This window comes from Molothrus aeneus, chromosome 18, assembly GCF_037042795.1.
Source record: "Molothrus aeneus isolate 106 chromosome 18, BPBGC_Maene_1.0, whole genome shotgun sequence".
In the NCBI taxonomy this organism is placed as follows: Eukaryota; Metazoa; Chordata; class Aves; order Passeriformes; family Icteridae; genus Molothrus; species Molothrus aeneus.
The window spans coordinates 2,055,001-2,077,854 of NC_089663.1; the positions used below are offsets into that span (position 1 = coordinate 2,055,001).

General features: G+C 48.1%; 1 protein-coding gene across 1 annotated transcript in view; it reads right to left on the reverse strand.

Annotated features, from left to right (window-relative positions):
• Window positions 1-456: 456 nt before the first annotated feature.
• The window catches only part of FBXW8 (F-box and WD repeat domain containing 8), a 60,968-nt gene continuing 38,570 nt past the window's right edge, over window positions 457-22,854 (reverse strand). Inside the window, exons 8-11 of the mRNA XM_066562443.1 lie at window positions 13,729-13,856; window positions 6,015-6,188; window positions 2,670-2,786; window positions 457-2,023 (exon numbers count right to left, since the gene is read on the reverse strand). Coding sequence (XP_066418540.1) covers window positions 1,879-2,023; window positions 2,670-2,786; window positions 6,015-6,188; window positions 13,729-13,856 — 564 coding nt within the window. The 3' untranslated portion in view covers window positions 457-1,878. The remainder of the gene's footprint in view (window positions 2,024-2,669; window positions 2,787-6,014; window positions 6,189-13,728; window positions 13,857-22,854) is intronic.

Genomic DNA, 22,854 nt, shown 5'->3' on the forward strand with positions numbered 1-22,854 from the left:
CCCACAGCAGCACCCCCGGGGCAGCTGTGACTGAGCCCGTGGGGCCGCGGGGACAGAGGGACCCTGGAGCTGCCCAGAAGGGAGCAGGGGCTGCCGTGCCCTTCCCGGGCCAGCCTGGCACGGGCAGGGCAGCGGGAACGCGGGGCAGCACTCGGGGAAAAGGGCACCGCGCAAACTTCTCGGCTCCTTGCAGCAGCGAGAGGGAGGAGAACAAAGCTGTTCGCAGATAATGAGGAGAGATAAGGGGAAGGGAGAACAATGAGCTGGGAGCTCTCCCTGCTCAGCACATCGGAGCAACCCCCAAAGTCATCCGTGCTACAGAAACCATGATTTATTTGTCAGGTTTCAGCTGAACTCTTGTCCAAACCGTGCATCCATGGTCCTGCTCTTCCAGGAATGGAGGGAGGGAGCTGGCTTCCCAGAAGGGTAAAGAAATAAAAAATAAAAGACCAAAGCTTTATGAAAGATTAAATTTATTGGTCAGACAGAATGGCTTTGCCCCTTGCACTTTTTGTCTATCTATCACATGGAAAAAGGTAACTTAAAAACCTAAACTGTGATATTTTGGCCTAGGGGTCATGGGAAAGCACCCCAAGCCAAAGAAGGAGAAGCAGTGAAACCCAGCTGTCTGCAGGGCTCAGTGCCTGCCCAGGGGTGAAGTGCCAGCCCAGCCCCTCTCCTGCAGGTCTGGGCACATTCCTCCACCCCTCCCTCACTTCACACTGATTCCATTAACCCAGAAAAAAAGGTGTTGTAAGTTAAAACTTAATCTCAATTTAAACAGAACTGACAAAGCTTTGGTTTGCACCAGTAAGTTTACAAGGGCAAATGACAATAAAATAATTTTAAATCAGTAAAAAGATCCACGCAGGACTGGAGCTCTTGTTCCCCAAACTGGTTTTACCTGTCTGTCAGTGCTACCTGGGCTCAGGGTAAAGCCTCACTCCTCATTTCCACCTGCACAGCACCTCCTGCCCCTCACCTGCTGCTTCCCCACAGCTCTGGAGCTCTGCATCCAGGGAGGGCACTGGGGCCACCTCATCCCCTCTGCTCCATGATCAATTCCCAGCTTGGAAGCAAGGACAGCACTGAAAACCCTCCAGGTGCTGTGCAAGGACATGATCCAGCCAAGAACACACCTGACAAGCTGAGCCAACCCTTTGTGCCAGTGAACAGGGGTCAGCTCACCCTAAAAGGCTCAGGAACAAAATTCCACTGACAGATGTAGGCATACAATTAGAAAACATCTGATCCAGGATTTTAAAGAATTAAAAAAAATAATTTGTTCTAAAATAACTTTGATGTGTGTGTGCCCTGCTGAGTTCCCAAGCATCCAGCCTGGCCTAGGGAACCTTCCCTTCCCCCTCTCTCCATCCCAACCCCTCTCCCAGCCACTGGAACCTTTTGTGCCTGGTGTTCCCAGGCACTTCCCAATGCACTCCAAGGAAAACAAGAAGCAGCAGCTCAATACCAGGACAGACATTTCAAACATGTGGCTCAGCACATGCTTTTTCCAAGTCCTTGGTGATTTTTTTCCCCTCTTGGGGTAGGCAAGAACTCCTCACTCAGAGAGCTCCCACTCCTTCAGAGTCCCACTCTGGCTTCCTGACCAGGATGTTCCCTGCAGCATCTTTCCCACAAGCAGCAGGAATATTTTTGTTCACCCTGCAGTGCTCCCTTTCCCTCCTGAGCCTCTCCACTCCCCCAGGCTGGACCTCTGGACATGTCCAGAGTGACACACTGCAGCAGGGTGCTCCAGGGCAGCCCTGCCCTGTTGGGGTTCACACCCCAGGGCTTTCTGCAGCCCACCCCAGCTCTTGGCTGCGTGTCCCACAGGGATTTCGCCGTGCCCTGGCTGGCCCAGAGCCCAGGAGGGCCCTAGATGCTGTCGTAGGGCACTGCCAGGCCGATGTTGTAGCTGTAACCTGACACCTCATCGTAGGAGGAGCGGCAGATGGGGAGGACGCTGTCCACGGCCAGCTGGTCCACGGAGAAATCGTAGGAATAAATCACCCCTCGGTACCTGTGTGCAAAACAACCAGGACACAGCAAATCACCTCAGTGGGAAAGCAAACAGAGGAATCGCTATAAAAAGCATGGGAATGGAAAGAGGCAATGCTGCAGGAGCTGGATAAACCCCCATCCCCTGTGCTGAGCCCTTTGAACAGGGAAAGCTCCCCCCAGCCTCCTCCCAGGAACCCTCCCAGGCTGGTGAATCATTCCCCCAGCCCTGCAGAGACGTGACTGTCATCTGCTGAAACATCTCCGGGCTCTCCAGCACGGGGGAAGATAAATACATTGGTATTTGATAGTTCAATTAACACTAACAGCCATTTGAGATGCAAATACCAAAACCTGCAGCTTAAATGCCAGTAGTTTTCCTTTAGGAGGAGACAGCATTACTAATATTTCGAGCATGGAGAGGGCTGCATTCCCTGCCTGCCTTCAGTGGACTTTATGTTCCCCTGCTGAGAAAAAAAAAGCTTTTTGTTTTGTGCTCAAGCAAATCAAGAGCCAATTCATTGCTTGTTTTATAAACCTTACCCTTAACCTTTTTTAAATTTTATTTTTTTGCTGCTATACTTTCTCTGTAAGTGCCGTGGGTGATGACTCAGGTGCTCAGGGTGCTATTTAAGAACAAAGCACATTGCTGAGGGCTGGTTTCTCACTTTCGGTGCAAGCTGGGGTCGTCCTCAGTGATGCTGGAGCCTCGGGGGTTCTTCTCCTCGGGGATGTTGGCAGTGATCAGGATGTGGGAATCGAACCACACGTGGCGCACGGGATGTCTGCAACACAACCCAGAGCCCGGCGTGAGCGGCCACCTGCGCTGGGCTCCCAAAATCCGAGAGCTGGGCAAGGACCGGCTTTGGATGAACCCGGAGTGACTGAAATCAGCAGCCAGAGGCGGGGAACCTGCACTCCCGGCTCCTCCAGCCTGGAGCACATCCCGCATCTTCTATCCCCATCTAGCGGGCTCTTCCCAGAACACACGGGGAGGCCAGGAAATGCTGCTGGAAGGCAGAGCAGCGTCTGGGAGGGATGGATGCGGCTGGGCTGGGCTGGGCTGGGCTGGGCTGGGCTGGCTGCCCTAAGGACTGCAGCAGTCCCGGGAAGGGCAGGATGCTTCCCAAAAAAAGGGGAAGGACACCCCACACACCCTGCACTGAGTGGTTTAGAAACGCACAGTAAGGCACAAGCTGAGAGCCATGGAGTGGGGAGGGACCCCCAGGGATCACTGATCCTGCCCAGACCCCCAACAATCCCACCCTGTCCATCCCTGGCAGCGCTGCCCAAAGGCTCCTGGAGCTCTGGCAGCCTCGGGGCTGTGCCCATTCCCTGGGCAGCCTGGGCAGTGCCAGCACCCTCTGGGGGAAGAACCTTGCCCTGATCTCAACCTGAGCTGCCCTGGCCCAGCTCCAGCCATTCCCTGGGTGCTGTCCCTGTCGCAGAGCAGAGATTGGAGCTGTCCCTGTCCCAGAGCAGAGATGGAGCTGTCCCTGTCCCAGACACAGATGGAGCTGTCCCTGTCCTTGTCCCAGAGCAGAGATGGAGCTGTCCCTGTCCCTGTCCCTGTCCCAGACACAGATGGAGCTGTCCCTCAGGAGGAGCTGCAGCCCGGGCTGAGCTCTGAGCTCAGGCTCCTCTGCTCCAGCTGAGCAATCCCAGTGCCCTCAGCTGCTCCTCCAGACCCTTCCCCATCCCCATGTCCCTCCTCTGGACACTCAAGTCAGGTCCTGACTCCTTTCCCTCCCACTGGTGAACACTGAGCCCAAACCCAGCAGCAGCACTTTGTGTTCAAGCAGGAGTCACTGCTCTCCTCAGCTGAGCATGGCTCATCTCCACACCCCAAATGTGTCTCCTGTCACCTCCCTCAGCTCCTGCTCCTGTGCTCCAATCCTGGCAGGGGGCCACAGGCAGGGATAACAGCACACACCTCATCTAGGAAAGCCTTTTGATTGAAGTGATCCCTTCTGATTGCTCTATAGATTAAACACTGTTTTCTACCTGTTTAATCTAATGGTTTCACTTGGAGCACATCCCTGAGCTCAGCCCTGCCCTGCCTGCCCTGCTCCTGGAGCAGCACTAATGAACATGCCAAGGAGACAATCAATGGAATATTGTCCTTAATGCATCAGCCACATCACAACAGGCTTTATCATCCCCAGGGTCAACACACAAAGTGATACCTGCTATTAATCAATGACAACTCCAGCTTGAACTTCCCTGCCTGTAAATACCTCATCTAGCTCCTCTTTGAGGAAGATGCATTAAAACTAATTAAAAAAAAAAACGAAATCAGGATTTATCTGTTCATTTTATGGTTATCACCTAGACTTACAAGGGGCTAAACCCTCAAGTCTTTATCCAGACAAAGCCTGGGAATTGTGCTTTGATCAGGAAATTTCACTCAGCTGTACAAAGTGTAAGCTCCAGGATGCTGATCTCTGCTTGTACTTTCAGTACTGTGTTCCTTGTGCTCAGTACAAACTGGTATTTCAATATTTAAATTAGTTTAAATGCTTTGATCCTCACCATTAAGGAAATGTAAGGATGAGGTGAACAGAAGCACAGGGACAGTGATGGATGCACTGGATGGGCACAGCCAGAACCAGCTCCTCTCCAAACAGCCAGTCCAGCATGTCAAACCCAAGGTTCCACAGCTAAATAGAGCTTGGGGATGGGGCAGGGAGAAGTCACTGACTGAACTTCATGGAAAATCCAGGGGGAACAACTTCCCTGCTCCCCAGCACCAACTGGAACACTCAGCTAATGAGTAAAAAGGCCATGACAGTGATGCCTCAGGTTTTAGCTTCTCTATTTTTTATATTCTGTGCTGCTTTAGTGTGTAGTTCTGAGCTTCATATTATGGGATGGTGAGCTCTCTGCACAGAGCAGGGAGACAATTCCTGCTCTAGCTGGGGACCAAGGACAAATGATCCAAATCTCAGGCCCAAGAGCACAAACAACTTGGGCTGAAGAGAGAAAAACAAGCAGGATGGGATTTATGGGCTGGAGCTGTAATTGGACAATTGTCCTGGATTGCCAAGCAGACTGTATTCTATTTGCCATCTGTATGGCAGTTGTCTTCTGTTCATTGGGCAGTTTCCCTTATCTCTTCCACACCCAATCCTCCCTCAGGGGAGACACCTGCTGATAACAGCCATTGAATGTCACTGCATGGCTGATAAGAACTACAGCATCCCATTGGCAGATGGGAGCCCAGAGGGAGGAGCCAAGCATTCCTACTGGATATAATCTGAGATTCTGGAACACCAGCACGGCTTCTGCACTGGATTCCCCAGAGGAACAGCAGCTGCCTCTGCCCCTGGATCTTCAGAGGCAGAGACTGCACCTTTCTCCAGGATCCCTGCTCCAGCAGAACCAGCCCTGGCACTGCAGGAGGGCTGAGCCACAATTCCAATGGGACTGCTGCCAGCACCCTGACCCACAGGGTGTCAGGCTGGGTTCTGACTCTGGCAGTGTTGTTTTAATTTACTGCATTGTTTATTTCATCTTTTTATTTTCTTCCCTAGTAAAGAACTGTTATTTCCTGCTCCCATATTTTTTTTACCTGAGAGCCCCTTAATTTCAAATTTATAGCAATTCAGATGGAGGGGGTTTCCATTTTCCATTTCAGGGGAGGCTCCTGCCTTCCTTAGCAGACACTTGGCTTTCGAAACTGAGACAACAATTAACTCTAATATGCAAACGGACCAGAATTTACATAAGTGTGACCACTTGTCCATTTTGTGACCATTTTGGTTCATCTTGGGTGTAGGCCGGGCTGGGCTCTTGTGCTGCCCAAGGTGGATCCATTGAGGAGATCCTTTCAACAAATCCCTACTTTATCCTTTAGCTCTGTCTGGTCTCTGTTCTAGGCCAGCCTTCACAAGGCACCAACAGCTAAAGAACCCCTCAGAAACACAGAGGGCTCCATGTGAGGAGACAACCCATCCCCAAACCACACAGAACTCCCCCAAAACTCTCTCCCAGCCCCGCCAGCCCCGGGTTACCTGGCGTGCATCTCCCAGAGCTTGGTGGCCATGCGCTGGTCCCAGACACAGAGCAGCCCCTCCTCTCCTCCGCTGACCACCTTCCACTCGTCCATCTGCACGGAGCACACGCCCAGCTGGTGCCCCTGCACGCAGCACACGGCCTCACCGCGCCGCAGGTCGAACACCCTCACCCTGGGGAACAGGCACAATGAGGCACAGACACACAACCCTACAGCTAATTAATCCACAACTGATGTAGTGTGCTTTTATACTTTGTAATAGTTTTGGGTTTGTATTTTTCCCAAATGCTTTACCCCAGATTGTACCCCCCTCCCTGTACCTGTGCAATCCCTTTCCTTTGCTGAGATCACCCCCAAATCCCCACCCTGGCTCTGTCAGTCACTCACCATCCCATCCCCTCCATCCAGAACTTTCGGTCCAGGACATCGAGTGATCAGCCAGAGGCCAGGGGTCAGCCCCACAAGTGTTACCCCAGATCCTGTCCTAAATGTCCATTCTCAGTACCCATCCCTCAGGGTCACTCATTGGTCAGTAAATGTTCTCTACTTTGGGTTTCCACCTCCCTTTAAATGCAACCTTGGCACATCTCCCAGGCTCTCAGCAGGAACCCCCTGAGGTGCAGGAGCTCCTTTGGGACTCCTGGAATAAAACCTTGGATTAACCCCTGCTAAGAGTCGGCCCTTTTATCCTCTACCCATGTCTCTGGTGTCTCTCCTGCTGCAAAGGTGACCGGCCTGGCTGCCCTCAGTACCCTCGGGGCACAGGGAGTGTCCCCTGCTGTCTGCTGACCCGGGGCTGGCCAGGGTCCCTGAGAGGCTCCCAGAGACACACAACTCTACAGCTAATTAATCTACAACTCTTTCAATTTAATTAATCCACAACTGGCTGGGTGGCTGTAAGTCTCTGTCCAAAGTTTCCCTCGTCTGCCTCACAGTCATCATGAAAGGGACAGAGACTGGGGACCACTGAAGAAAAGGACCCTTGTCTGGAACTCTGGCCCTGTTGGAGAAAGTTGCTTGCCAAGGACCCCAAGGCCTGAGCACAGTGCTAAGCTGTTGTTCACAGGTGTGTTTGCTGTATGCTACACTGAACCCAGTGAAAGGAAAAGAGGGGTACTTTGCCCTTTTTGCAACAATAGTCCTGGAATTTTGTCCCCCCTCTCAGCCTGGCTGGACTTCTCCTGAGGTTTTTTGGTGGTCCCCACAGAAGACCCCTCACCTGCTTTACAATCACCATGACAGACAGACTGAGATGGAAGAAACCTCTCCATCAAGGCCTGAGACATGAAACCCCTATGTGAAAAAGCCCCCCCCTTCCTTCCAAGGACTGGGACTGAAACCCCCAACCCAGGGGAGGTAAGCTGACCAAAGCAAGATGGAAGCTGCAGGTGCAAGCAGTGGACCAAGAGACAATGGTTCTCACCACTGCTGAGAACATGGACTGTGTGCACCCTTCTTCAAATACCATTTTTCCCCCAAAAAACACAATAGACTACCTTTGATTTGATTTCAAGATTCATCTGTTGCTATAGGACATGAAACAACCCAAGCTCACACTGCTGCTCTCAAGGTGAAGAAAAGGGAAGTTTAATTTCTGACTCCATTTATAGATTTCCAAAAGTGACAGTGGATTGGAGGGTGACAGTGCCACCTCTCCAATGACACTGGACAAACTAACAGTCTATCAAATTTCTCCTCCTCCATAAAAGAATGCAAACCAATGAGTTATTTACATAAAGTGCGTGAGAAAGTTGGCTACAAGAATGTAAACACCAGAAGGCTTAGAAAAACTTAAAAAATCAGGGTGACAACTCATCCCCTTCCCCCATCAAAAAGAGGATATAATAAGGGTTTGAATGAACTGGAACCCTGAGATCTCCCTGGATGTGACCTGCTGAACTCCACTGGCTGGACATCAAAGGACTTCACTGTTCTATGTTTGGTAGCTATAGACCTTCCTTCTCTTCCTCCCTCTTTTCCTTATTCTTCCCTTTTTCCCCAATTCCTCCCCAACACCTCTTGCTGTGGTCATTCAATAAAGGTACATTGGTTTTTGATTAATACTGCAAGATGGTTTCCAGGATGGTTCCTGAGATTCTTTTTACATAAACATTAGCTCTTGCCTGTCACCACTGAGTCAGAGATGACAGTAGTAGGATCAGAAGGCAAAGTGGCAAAAAGCCTCATTTATTTCATCCTTTCTCCTTTTATAATTTAGTTTGCTACAGGTGGACCTGATTGGTCATTTAATCAATACATTTCACATGACTGGCTAATTAACAGGACATCCATTTGTAAACAATCTTATGACGAAAACACAAAAACAGATTATTAGAAAAACACCACCTGCAGGTTGTTTTAATATTTGGCCATCATTGTTTATCTCCAGCTCCCTAAAGCTTCCCAGGCTGATTCTGGGAAAACTTATCCAGCTTTCTTTCTGACCAGGCTGTCACACCCACACTCACCTCTTATTATAATTAGCTGAATGTCCATTATGGCCGTGCAATTGTCCCCTTTAATTGGGTTGGTGGGCATCTGAAGAGGAAGTAAAACTTCTTCCTCATGCTAAACTCTTCACCTGTGTCAAGCTGGCAGGGCTCCTTGGCCTGCTGGTCACAGTCCAAACCTCCTCTCATTCTTAGAAGCCAGTGTTATTTATGGTTCCTGCACTCTTACAATACTTCATATATCACCTGTTATTCCCAACATTGTTTCAATTATTCAATTAATTTCCTTGTTAAGCTCTATATGATCTTTGCTAACTACATTTCTAACTTAGCCCCTAAATTCATTTAAGCTCTTAATTAAAATATGTATCTGTTTTTCACTACCTTAGCTGCATTCCTAGCTCAACCCCCTGACTCACAAAGACAGCTCTGGACATGCAGCTCATGGGGTCTCCTGGAAGGGGCTGACAGCTGCTGTGTGAGCCAGGGAGAGTCAGCTGGAGAAGAGGTGCTAAGAGTCACTTAAAGGAATTCTATCAAGGTCGTTGACATGGAAACTGAAAAGAAGAAAAGATAAACGAGGGGGGCTGCAGGTGGACATGGCTGAAAACAGCAGTGGAGACCACTCTGTGCCAGCGAGCACTGTGTGGATTTGTTGTGGCCAATGAATAAATGGAAACTTTCTGAGCAGGTCTAACAGACAGCATGCTGTTAGAATAAACAGAGAGAAGCTTTCTGAAATGCATGGTGCTCTTCTGTGGGTTGTGACTGTCTCAACAGTGACAGGTTCTGACAGCACAAGGATTTGGGGTTATGGAAACACACCTGGGACAGCAGCAGAGCCACTGCTGCTCCATGGCTGGAAAAGCAGTGAGGCACATCCTCCTCACCACTGAATTTTCATCCTGATTTCTGCTATCAAAGATCTTCTTCAGGCAGATTTCTCTCACCACACGGGACCTCTCTGAGTCTTTGCAGATTTTAGGACCTAAAGAGGCTCTGGAGTCTCAGCACAGGAGGGACCTGGAGCTGCTGGAGAGAGTCCAGAGGGGACACCAGAGATGTTCCAAGGGCTGGAAGCCCCTCTGGAGGGGCTCTGGAGCCAGGCTGGGAGAGCTGGGGGTGCTCACCTGGAGAGGAGAAGGCTCCAGGGACACCTCAGAGCCCCTTGCAGGGCCTAAAGGGGCTCCAGGAGAGCTGCAGAGGGACTGGGGACAAGGGATGGAGGGACAGGACCCAGGGAATGGCTCCCACTGCCAGAGGGCAGGGATGGATGGGATATTGGGAATGAGGAATTGTTCCCTGGCAGGGTGGGCAGGCCCTGGCACAGGTGCCCAGAGCAGCTGGGGCTGCCCCTGGATCCCTGGCAGTGCCCAAGGCCAGGCTGGACACTGGGGCTGGGAGCAGCCTGGGACAGTGGGAGGTGTCCCTGCCATGGCAGGGGTGGCACTGGATGGGCTTTAAGGTCCCTCCCCAGCCATTCCATTATTCTATGAGTTATGATATAAAATAAAAGTGAAATTTGGAGAAAGCTCCTCTCCCTGTGCCTCCCAAATCATCAGCAATGCCACAAGCCATGACACACCCATTTTGGACACCCTGCTAACCCAACCCAGCCCTGGTACATGCCCACATCCACTATGGACCAGGGGTGATATTATTACCAGGATCAAGGAAAGGATTATTACTGCAAAGATTCCACAGGAGATTTTATGTGTGGCAATTCAAAAGACAAGATAGGGAATTACAGGTTCATACCCTTGATTTAATCACCAATTTTCAAAGCAAGCACCCAGCAACCAGGATCTGTTTACTTCAAAAATGCAACTGACTGTGGCCAGTTTTTAGGCACATCTTATCTTTTAATATTATTGGCCACCCAGACAAAGCATTTTGAAGAGAAATAAACTGAAGACTCAGCCAGAAGTAGAACTACAGACTAAGACCTTAGGATTGCCACAAGGCCACAATACCAGTTAGAGCTGATGGTTTTAAGTTTTAAACCCAGCTCATATCACAAAGAAGTGTGGGGTTTGATCCTTATTTATCAAGATTAAGAGATAAAGCAAAGTACATGAATAAACAAAAAATGCAGCAAGTGAAAACAGAAGGAAAGGGGAAACACTGATCTCAGGTTTGAGAAGAAGCCAGAGCAAGTTCCTCCCAGCTGATGGCCATCAGGAACAAACCCATCAGGTACACATTAATCCCAGAAAAAGCCAAAACACACTTGTTCCAACACATTAACTGTACTTCATTCCATCCCCCTGCTAGGATCCTAATGGTGCTGCAAGTCCTTCCTCTCCCCTTCTCCAGCAGAGATTGCATCATCTGATTTTACAAATAACACATTGCAGGGACTGAGAGACAAGGCAGCAGAGCAGGCCAGAGCTCCAGCAGAGCAGCATCCATCTGACAGGGAGGAGAACACGCTCTGTGTGCAACAGCCCAGCCCACAGCATGAGGGGCAAGGGTTCCTCAGTGCCCAGCTCCAGCAGAGAGCAGCTCTGGCTCCAGCCTGGGACAGGATGGGGTGTTTGGAAGGGCTCATTCTCCTGTGTGTGTTCTCCCAGCAAGCAAAGCTGCTCCTGTTTGGAAAGCACAGCTGGAAGCCAGGATCCAAGTGAGCCCTGCTATCCCATGAGGAAGCACCCAGCTTTCAGGCAGGTGAAAATGGCTTTCCCATGCTGGCCCAGCCCTGGGAGAACCAGAGGCACATTTGGCTGCTCAGATGTGCCTTAAGGAAGAAAAGGAACAATGTTTTGGCAATCTCACGTGATGCTGTAACACAGAGCTGGCCCAGCACGTCCTGCCTGGGCAGCTGGGCTCAGTGGGAGCGCTCCGGACTCATCCCAGCTCCAGGGAGCTGTTCTGGAGGCCAGGCCTGGCCCCTCCTGTCACACTGCCTTGGGAGCGAGCTCCTGGCCTTCAGGAGAGCCTGGGACACGTTTGGATCCACACCTTTCAGGGTTTGCCATATGTTTGCTTTCCCAAGCAGCTCAGCCCAGCTCCCAGCAAGGCAGAGCAGGATCAGCACACGCTCCCTGCTAGGAGAGGAGGCCTCTTGCCAGAGCAAAGCACAGCTCAGGAATCAAATCAATCAGCAGTGCTTCAGCAGGAATTTCAGATGGAAAGACAGATTTTAGAGGTCCTACCAAAACCATTTTGTGAGTATTACTTTTCAAAATCATGATTTTGAGTAAAAGAAGGGCAGATTCAGGTGGAATTGGGAAATGGCTGTATTTAATTCAAGCAGTAAGTGCTCCCTCTGGCCAGCAGCAGCCTGAGCTCCCATGGCAAGGTCCCTTGTTGGGGAAGATGAAACAGGAAAGCCTTATAAATATGATGGTCTGGCAAAAGATTTTGAGAATATAGAAACTGTAAGTGAGATTGAAATGAAAGCAAGCTTTGAGATCCCTCAGTTACTGAACAACTGGAAAACAATGGTGTGGCCAGCTGAAGGTGATCCCCTTTTGATGGAACAACACCCTCTGCTTGCAGACAGGCCCAAGGGGCAGAGCAGACCCTACACCTTGGCAGAAGGGCCCAAAGAGGAGATTTTAGGGTTTAAAATGTAGCACAGAATGGTAATGTAATGATTCTTATAGGCTGTATGTAAATGCTGTAGGATTTGTATCTTATATTAGATTGGTTAGTGAGAATTAGAATATTCAACACAGAAAAAGATTTATGGTATTGTAACAGGAACTTTGCTCTCTTACCCTTTTACTCTCTCACCCTTTTACTCTCTCACCCTCTCATCCTCTCTGCCCCTCTCTTCTCTCAGCCCTGCTCCAGCTGTGCCTGGCAGCTCCCAGCAGGGCCCTGCCCCCAGGCCCTTTGCAATGAACCCCAAGTTCCTGACCTGGCCTCAGAGATCTCTGGTCTCTGTGTGTCCCCACCATCCTGTCCCCCATGCTCCGACAGTCCCTGTTCCATAAACTCACTCCATAATGTGGCCATGGAGATCCCAGTCTCATTCCACCTGTGGATGCCCAGCACCTTCCTGCAGCACCACAGGAGGATGTGGCCTCTGAGATGCTCTGCTCCTACCCCCTGGATGCCAAACTTATCTTCCCAACTGTTCATCCCTAACTCCTTGCTGTTCTAGTGACATCCAACCCCCTGAACCCAGCCAGTGCTAAAGCTGAGAACCCCTAAAGCTTTCTGGAGGGGAAGGGCACAGACACCCACTCTGCTATAAAGGGGAGGGACAGCAACTCCAGCTCCTCTCCCGTCATCTTGCAGGAGAACAAAACTGGAGGTAACTTCATTGGGGTGCTTTGGAAAATCAATTATCTGCTTTAAGAGGGAAAAAACCTCCCAGGGATTCAATTCCACTTGTCAAACTTCAGCTATTTCCTTTATCCTCCTTGCTGAGAAAGTGTGAGGCTTGCTCACACTCCCTATTCTCCAGGAAAGAAAAAAAAAAAAAAGCTGTTTGACAAAATAATCATTTTTGCAAGCTGCTGCACTGGCGGGACAGAGGTCTGGGATTTGGCAGAGGGAAGTGCCCGCCTTCCAATCTGATCCCAGCACCAGAGCAGAGCACCACCTGCAGCCTGGTGCCCAGTGTGGAAAGGAGGAGGGAAGGAAGCAGGAGCCATTAGAGACTGGCTCCTGGCCATCCCACATCTCCTTTGGTGCACTGGATCAGACCCCACAAACGACTCGCCAAAAAAAGGAAATCTAAAAATTGGACTCAAAGGGTCTTTTTAAGCACTTTAATCCTTTTGCACTGCCTGTTCCCAGAGCGGCCATTCCTGGCAGCAGACACTGAGCTGGGAAAATCCTACTCCCCAAGCCAAGGAGTTAAAGAGAAAGCTGCTAATCAGCTAAATAGAAGCTGGAATCTGTTCATATGAAAGTCTCTTTTTTTTCTCTGTCACCTGAGGGACATCACAGTGTTCCCAAATACACTTTTGACATCATTTGGCAGCAGGGCCCATCTCATCCTCCATGATTCATCCCTTAGGTTATTTTTTTAATATCAGAAAGTGAGCTTTTAAATGCCAAGCTCATTTTGCGGGTGGCGGTGGGGAAGTGGAAGAGATTCCAAGTGGTCTCGCTGGGCTGTGCACCAACTGCCTCCACCAAATGGCTCAGAAAGCTCCTCTTCCCATGGAGCTTCCCAGACAAAGCACACTGACAGCCACATCCAACTATTACCTAATAGTTTGTTCCTCAACTTGATGGAAACACGAGAGGAGAAAGCAATTCCAGCAGGCCCAGATGTAGGACAGGGAGCTGGAGATCACTTACCTTCTGTCCTTGTTGCCTGCCACCAGCATGTTGGGGGGGCTGCTGTGGAGGCTGACACATGAGAAGTCACCCATGGAGTTGCCCACCTTGGTCACACACTGGTTTGTTTCCAGGTTGTAAAGGAGGATCTGGCAGAGAGGGAATAAAACACCACATCAATTCAGCAGGAGCACCACGACAAGGTTTTGCTGCTCCACAAAGCAGAGTTGTGACCACCTGAGGTGTTCTGCAGGACTTTTTTCTTGATGTGTAAAACAGAACCAAGAGACAGATCTACCCCTGTGAAGAAAGGCAATGACACCTGTAGCCATGATATTTTCTGAAAAATCCTTTCCTTAGGATTTTTCCTCCTGAGAAGCTGAGAGGCTTCAGGAACAAAATGTAACCAATGGTTATCTGCTGCTGTGGAATGCAACAGGTGCATCTGGGATTGGTCTCATGTGGTTGTTTCTAATTAATGGCCAATCACAGCCCAGCTGTCCAAACTGTCTTGGTCAGTCACAAGCCTTTGTTATTCCTTCTTTTTCTATTCTTAGCTAACCTTCTGATGAAATCCTTTCTTCTACTATTTTAGTATGGTTTTAATATAATATAGATCATAAAATAATAAATCAAGCCTTCTGAAACATGGAGTCAACATTCTCATCTCTTCCCTCATCCTGGGACCCCTGTGAACACCATCACAGATACCCTCAGAAATCAGGAATTCAGGTTTCCCAGTGGGATCCAGCCACAAGCAGGGATGCACCCCCAGAATGGCCAGGCACAGCTCTCAGGGAAACCACACAGGTGACATCTTTGGGGTTACAGGAAAAGCAAAGGGTTCCCTCATCAATTTTAGTGTTTGAGAGAGCAGTACAAGCAAACAGCACCAGCCCTGAGGAGGTCTGGACAGATGGACAGTGAAGGCAGATCTGGTCAAGTGCAGCAGGAACTGCAGGGCAGAGCTGAGCACACACTGAGAGCCTGGGTGCCCTCACACATACACACACAGAAATGTCACATCTGAAGTGGCAGCTCGGATGGGAAAGGCAGAAAAACAACTCTGATTTTAGGCAGCATCTGAGATGATTCAAGCAGAGCCTGGATGAGAAGCACGAGTTGTTCCCTGTCCGTTCCCACTCCTCTCCTCCATCAGTTTAATCACGTTTGCTGTCCTTCCTGTGGGGCCAGATCTGATCTGTCTGCTTGGGCCTTTCAATTTAGGAGAACAAATATTTTTAGAAACAGAAAAACGCACTGGTCAAAGCCCAGTGGAGCTCAGTGCTGCACCTGGCCTTATATAACTTCATAAACATGATTCAATTTCACGGTATTGCTTGTTGAAATGAAAAGAAACCTTGTGACCATGAGAAGAGTTAATAGTATTTAAAACACCAGAAAAACCCCACAGCTTCCATGGCAACATCAGCATGGCCATGTCAACGTCACATCAATATTCTTTACTTCTAATTTGCTGATTATAGCCACGTGCAGCTCAATAAATATTGCACTATCTGGATGGATTATTTCAACATTTGCCAGAACAGCAGCACTGATGCTGCCTGGCCTTTTATTTCCTATCTGTGCCATTTCAGAGATCTGAAAGGTGAATTAAGAGAGCAGGAAAGGATCATTCTGTGATGGAGGCCTCTGGGCAACCAAAGTGAAGCTTTAAAGATCTCAAGGAACAGGGCAAAAAGAGACAGAGAATTTGCAGGTTTCCTCCACCTGCCATTCTCCCAGGCAAATTCAGGCATATTGCAGCTCCCTACTAGGATCAACACATCCAACTTCCTTAGGTGTTCCTAAGATTTATACTCTCCCAATTAGTTCTTTGTGAAGCTGTCTCAAAAAACATGGCATTTTTCATCCTTAAGACCCAAAAAACCAAAGCAAGGATGACCTTTGTTGGAAAACCTAGGACATAAAAGTTAAATTTAAATTAAAATTAATTTAAACTTCCACCTCAAGGAAAAAGCTGCTACAAACTGCATGGCAATGTTAGTGTTTGAGGTAAAAACCAGTTTACAGCCTGTTCTCACTTCAGCCCAGCTCCCAGCAGCTCAGTAACCAAACCCACAGATAATGATGTTCTGGCAAAGGCACCTCAAAGGGTTCTCAGTGCTAAGGAAATTAATATCTGTGCCTGGCAACCCAAACTTCTCCTTGGAAAGTTTGGAACAAAAGACAAAGACAATAAACTGCTGAATTCAGCTTAAGAAAGAACTGACAGGGTCAGGAGCAATGCATTCCAGCTCCCAGTTGGGCCCTTCCCAGCTGGAAGTTAAAACTCCAGAGGGGAGAGGGCCAAAAGCTGCTTTCTTAAAAGTCCCCTGGGGCTGATATTTGCAGTGAACATCCATAAACTATTAATTTATCTAAATGACCAGAGCTCCCATCTCTGCTTTAAAACACAGGATACATACTTGAACATCCAGCCATGGCCATGAAAGGCTGGAATGAAAAATTGCACTGAAAGATTCCCATGTAACGTTTTCCATGTTGCATTTGCTCTGCCTGCAGCCCTGTGGCAAAGCTCATAGGTAACAGCAGCTGGAAAAAAAACAAACTTATTTATCCTCACATAACTTGAGGGTGGCCAGCAATTTAAAGTGTTTGCATCAAAGAATCTGTAAAAAAAATAAGGGTTCACACCCACAAAAATGGAAGAAAAGCTTATATCATCTTCTCCTACCCCCTTCAATTCCTTCTCATGCCCATCTCTATTCTTTTAAAGATTGTTTATTTTAACCATCAATCTTGTTATTGATTTAAATTTATTTTAAATTTTATCACGCACAAATGTCTCTCTAACCAATTAGCCCCATCACTGAAGAGTCTCTGTGATTTTCAGTATCCAGGTTCTGCCTATCTTGAAATTCAACCTGTCTTGAGCAGTTTCATGACCTGCAAATGAATTTCAAACCCTTATCCTGACCAATTGATAAGTAAAGAAGCTAAAAGCACTCAGGATGCTTAAGTCTGAATAATAATTTCCTGGAGACAGGGATTTAAAAGCACACTGATGACAATTCTGAGGTTGCTGGAACACCTCTGATGAGCTCTCCTGTAATATCCCAAGGCAAGAAGGATTTTCCTTACAAAGGCCAAGGAGAGAGAATGGAAATACCTGGTCAATAGGGACTTGAAATAAGGGCCTGTGTGTTAAAGGGCAGATAAAGCATAAGATCTCTGGGAGGTTTATAATCCTATAATGCACACTGCAAAGGGATTACCCTTTTAAAGGTATTTATAATCCTATAATGGACACCCAAGCCCAGTGACCTAATAGGTACAGAACTGAGGGAAGTGAACCAAGAGCATTTGGGTGTGAAATGAAGAACCCTGGGATAACACACTAATGAGCAGCCCTGGCCCCTCTGGGACCTCAGGGAGGAAAAGCATTATAGACCCCGTGCAGGCAGCACCGGGATCCAACGCCCCAAATAAAAAGTGTCACCTATTAACATTGGCCAAATGAAAAGTCCAAGCTGTTGGCCAAGAGCCAGGCAATCTCCCTGAATGCTTAATAATTCAACAAGCCAGGAATAGCCAGAGCACCTCCAGCATTCTGTTTAGTTAAAGACCACAGAGATTAGCAAACACATTATCCATCTCCGAGGCGATCCCTTCCCTGTTACAAGTCCCTTAACGACCTTTACCATCCCTCCCTCTCTCTCTCTCTCTTTTAATAAGGCTGAGCAAATGGGACTTCATTTCAGCCCACTGCCACAGACTGGGGGTATTAATTATTCATGCTCATAGTCTCCCCTTTGTTAAGGCAGTGCATTAGACTAATTCCCCTCTTTGCTGGGTGACTTGGGCAGGGCTCAGCCTGTGGCTGCTCCTCTGGGAGGGACGCACCAGGAACCCAGCCCAGGCACGGGAAGAAAGGCAAAGTTACTGTTCTGCACAGAACTGCAGAGTGCTGGGGACAGGGAGCTCTCTTTAAATGCTGTCCAAGAACTCGTGAAAGATGCCTGAAATGAATTCCCAAAGAATTAAAGGCTCTGGAGCCAGAAGAGCTGAGCTGTGAGCTTTGTTACATCTCGCTGCTAAGTGAGGTCAAGCGTGGTCGATGCGCTCTGCTTGAGACACTTCCAAGAAAAACCAAGGAACTGTAGGAAATGCTGCTGATGGAACTCTTCCATGCGTGGCCAAAACCCCAGCAGGTGTTTTGGGATGCTGTGTTGTTGGAGATGTCTTTTTTGGACAGAACATTAAAACAACAAATCCCTGAGCACTTGTTATCAAAGAGCCTGTGGTACTTTGAACAAGAGCTGGGGTGTCCATCCCACTGTCCTGGATGGCAGCCAGCACACGCCTGCTCTGGGAAGAGCTGCTTTCCCTTTCCCTTTCCCTTTTCCCTTTCCCTTCCCAGCCCATTCCTGCCTCCCTTTCCCTTTCCCTTTCCAGCCCATTCCTGCCTCCTGCCCACAGGAACAGCATGGGGCAGCTGGAGACAGAGCTGTGTCTCAGAACTGGGTGAATCCCTCTGTGTGTTGGTTCTTATAATTCTTATTCTCTGAAATTGGTTCTTATTTAGATGCAGTATTGGAAGGAGGATCATAAATATCAGCAAAAAGCACGTTGTAAAACCACACTCAAACCCTACATCCTTCTCCTCACTGTACAACACACAGGATCCATTACAGAAGCACTTTTTCAGAAAGAACCATCCAGGATTGAGGTTTCTGTCATTTCAAGTAAAATAAAACCACACTGAGTTGCTCACAGTGGCAGAGGATCAAGCAGCAAGCCTGAGAACAGAATTTACATTTATTTTCAGATTATATTTCTCCCCTTTGCTTCTGTCCAGCCCTCTGCCAATTGGAAAAAACATTGCCTGAATACACACAAATATTGCCAATGAAAAAGGGGCTGTGAAATTCCAAGTCCACCATAAACAAAAAGGGACCTGGTTTCTGCTCAGGTCAAACCCATCCGATCCAGAGGGTACCTACAAAAGCAGGAATATGCATTTGTGGGGGAACTCATCAAATTAAACACAACATATGGTACACACTGCTGCAAGTTTGGATTTTATATCTAAAGTGATGTGGAAAACAAGAATATTTTTAAAGTTTACAAGCCCCAGGGGCACAGTTTCCCTGTGCAAATGTATTGGATTGCCTACTGTAAATATGGCACATAACACTGCAACAACAACAAAAACAATCTGACTGTTAACAAATGCAAGGTCAGCACGCTGATACTTGTGCACACAGATAAGTGTTCTGGCTCCATAAATTTCAAGATGAGCTAAGATTTAAAAGGAGCAGCTGAAGGAGACAGACAGACAATCAGAGAAGAAGAAAAAGAGTAAATCAAACACAAAACAGCCAGTTAAAAAATAAATAAATAAAAAAGCAGTTAATATCCATGAATAATGGATGTTTGATTTAAAAGCAGTTTACTCCAATATGATGTAATTTTTGACAATCAGCCAGAGAGACTATTTTTCAAGTTCTTGCCAGATAGAAGTCATTGTGAGGAGCTGGGAACACAAGTGCTTCTCTGAGCATGTGGAAAATTGACTTTCATGCCATCCTAAAGGTGACTTCTCCTGGCAGACGCATGCGCCGGGCAATGCCTGAAAACCCAAAAGCAGCAACAGAGCTCCCAGCAAATCCAGCAGGAAAAGCAGCTCCCTGCTCCTCCCCATCCAACACCTGCTGCACAAGTCACACACAGAGCTAGAGACAAGTGCAGTTTGCTTTTCCCTTTGAAGTTTCCCTGTGCCTGGAGTTGCAGAGTGAGGCTTCAGGCTGGTGGCAAGCAGGGGAGCCAAGCTCCGCGCTGGCGCTGCCAACGCACCTGCAGCCCTGGGCACTGCCAGCCCCCGGGGCTCTGCCAGCCTGGGATGGGCTGGGATGTGGGCAGATGTCTGCTAGGACTGGAATGGGGTCACCAGGCTCGTTTGACTCGTGCCCAGAGCCTGGGCTAAGAGCTGCAGGGCCCGTGGGGAGGATGTTGTGTTTACCCACTGAACCACCCACACACTCAAAAACCCCTCTAGCCCAGGGACAGGTGTTCCCTGACCTGAGGGAAACCTTCGTCCATGGAGAAGGGAGGCAAGGAGAACCTTAAAAACTGAATGCAATCCCTTGGTTTCATCACCTGGAATATTCATGGCACATCCCAGCAGCTGTATTTTCCAAACCTGAGGCACTCACCTCAGCCACGGTGCCAATTTTAAGGCACTCACACTATAGCACACACAAGGAGGAAAAAGCAGAATGTCCTTAATGTCAGCCAATAGAAAGGGAATGATTGATTTATTATTTATTTATTATTTATTTAGTCTTTTATTTATTTCAACTTGCAAAATTATTCCTGATCACTTAGAGCGTTTGATCAAGAAATCATGCAAAATTTAGACAAGAAAAAGTTCTGGACTCTCTGCTGGTGTCTTTTCCTTGCAATAGTTCAGTTCCTCACAGAGTTCTGCCTTTCTGACATGGTACCAAAGAGCTTATAAATAAAAAGGTATTTAAAACACCTTTCAACACCTCCAAAGATCTGCTAACACCCTGCAGTCCTGCAGCTCCTCAAAGAGAGACATTTGGGCAAGTTCCATCTGTTCAGACACCAGCAAGCCCTGCCCTTCTACTGGTATGAAAACAAGAGTTCATGAAGATGAATTTGCTGAAAATTGGGCTCTTTACAAGGGTCACAGAGGCCAACAGAAATTAAAAACCCCACATTTTTTAAACAAGAAAAACTAAGATTAAAAAATGGAACTCTCTGGAACTCCATGAGAACTGGAGACAACACCAGGAAAGACAATGCAGCTTCTCAGTTAGGAGGATTTTAGTTAAAATAAGGTGGAAAAGCTCACATAAAGCAGTCATGAACTAAATATATCATCCAAAAATGACTGTAAAGTACAAAACTCAACTTCAAGGAATATTTACTGTTGTCCAGAGCAGCTGGGGCTGCCCCTGGATCCCTGGCAGTGCCCAAGGCCAGGCTGGACATTGGGGCTGGGAGCAGCCTGGGACAGTGGGAGGTGTCCCTGCCATGGCAGGGGTGGCACTGGATGGGCTTTAAGGTCCCTTCCAACCCAAACCACTCAGGGGTTCTATGATTTCAAATTTGTTTTCACTCACTATCACTGGTTAATTCCACTGGACACACTCACATTTCCAAGCAGCTGAAGAATTCCATGGAAACACGAAATCCAGGAGCAAACCCAGGCAGTGTTTCACTGGCTGCTGAGAGGAGCCAGGTGAGGTTGAACACCTTTCCTCAAGCCAATCATCAGCTCCAGAGAGCTGCAAAAGCAGCAGCATGAACAAGCAGCACCCAAGAGAGCTGATCTCAGCACATCCAGCCTTCTGCCTCAGAGCTGGAAGCTGTAAAATCATCCCTTCCCTCCTCTCCTCCCCATCCACCAGCCCTGGAATCAGGTTCATGTTTGTGCATAAAGCAACCAAACCCACACCTGAACTGTGCCTGACAATATCTGCAACAAAAATCCTCACCTGAACTGTGCCTGACAACATCTGTAAGAAAAATCCTCACCTGAACTGTGCCTGACAATATCTGTAAGAAAAATCCTCACCTGAACTGTGCCTGACAATATCTGCAACAAAAATCCTCATGCATGCTGTGTGAAGCTTCTTTGGTAGAAAAACCCCCAAATCCTCCTTTGTTCATTGTCTCATATCCCCGAGAATATGTTAAGAATTTTGAACAGAATCTGACAAAGTTGTGTATTAGGATTTTCCCCCTCATCTCTACAAACAACAAACTCTAAATTTCATAGAAATAATCCACAAAGCTCACCTGAGCTATAGTAGGAGACCAGACCTACCTGACAGCAGGTTCAGGGAAGGTTATAAAGGCACCAGCTATGAGAAAAGCTCCAGACTGCATCAGAAACCAGATGAACTCAAGCCTAACATTTATCCTGCTGCTTCTTTTTGAGGTTTAGATCCTGACCTGAAGTGGACCAAAGCCAATCTGTGGATTTAATCTCCCCCATGGTGTTTAAACCCAAAATCCCCACAGGTGAATGCCCAGCCTTGTGGTGCTACAGCAGCTCTGGGACCAGGGGGCTCCCAACTGCCTGACACAGGGGATTTGTCACTGGCCTGACATCATCCCTCAAGGAATGTCCCCTGGATGCCCTGGGAATAAGGATTTCCCCCATGGTCATTATCTGGGCTATTTAATTAGCCCTAGACAAGCCTAGATAGGAACACAGATCTCAGAATTTGGACTTGAAGGGATTTCATGTTAAGTTAAAAGAGCTGAAACAACAAAATCTTTCATTGCTTAACTTCAAAAAAGAGTTCCAGGAGCACTAGAGCAGAAGAACTTTCAAGAAACAGCAGCATATTTGGGTTGTCTGGTGCTACTAAAGTGCAAGCTGAACTTCTCAGGGAAGAAGCATTTCTGTTTTCTCCTCCCTCCTGCACGGGTGTCTCTCATCTGACAGGAGCCAAGTCTAGGCCACGGATTTGATGTTTTCCTCCTCTCCAACATAAAAGTTCCCAGAAAATTTATGCCTCAGATCTCAGCTCTGCTGTCAAACGTGGCTAAAATTAGAAAATGATTTTATAAAAAGAGAGAGAGGGAGGAAAAAGATGGTTTCCCTAAGTGTTTTGATCAGGAAGCAGGTTACTAGGCGGGGATTGCCAGAAGGAAAATAATAACCAGGAGGAAAACAAAGAAAACCCCGAAGTGGGGAGGAACACAGGCAGCAGCCAGGGGGGCTGGAATCCTCCAGGATGGCATTTCCAGGCTGGGGAGCTCTCCCAAAGCCAGGCTGTCCCTGTGGGCCCAGTGTAATCAGCCACTGCAGAGTCCCTGCACGTCTGCGCGGGGCCGCTCGTTAGCATAAGAGCCATCAGTAATTAATTTCCGGCGTGATGTCAGCTGGAGCAGCAGTGCCAAGGCAGTGTCCTTGTCACACCCCCTGGCTGTCTGGGCCCATCTCCCTGATTAGGATGCACCAGGTTTAATGCAATCTGCCAGCAAGAGCCAGGGAGCTCAGGACTAAATGAGGAAAGATGTCCTGTGCTGGTGTTCACAGGGGTCTCTGGACGAGGGAAGAGATGACAATGTTGACTCCATGTTTCAGAAGCCTGATTTATTATTTTATTATATATATTATATTAAAACTATACTAAAAGA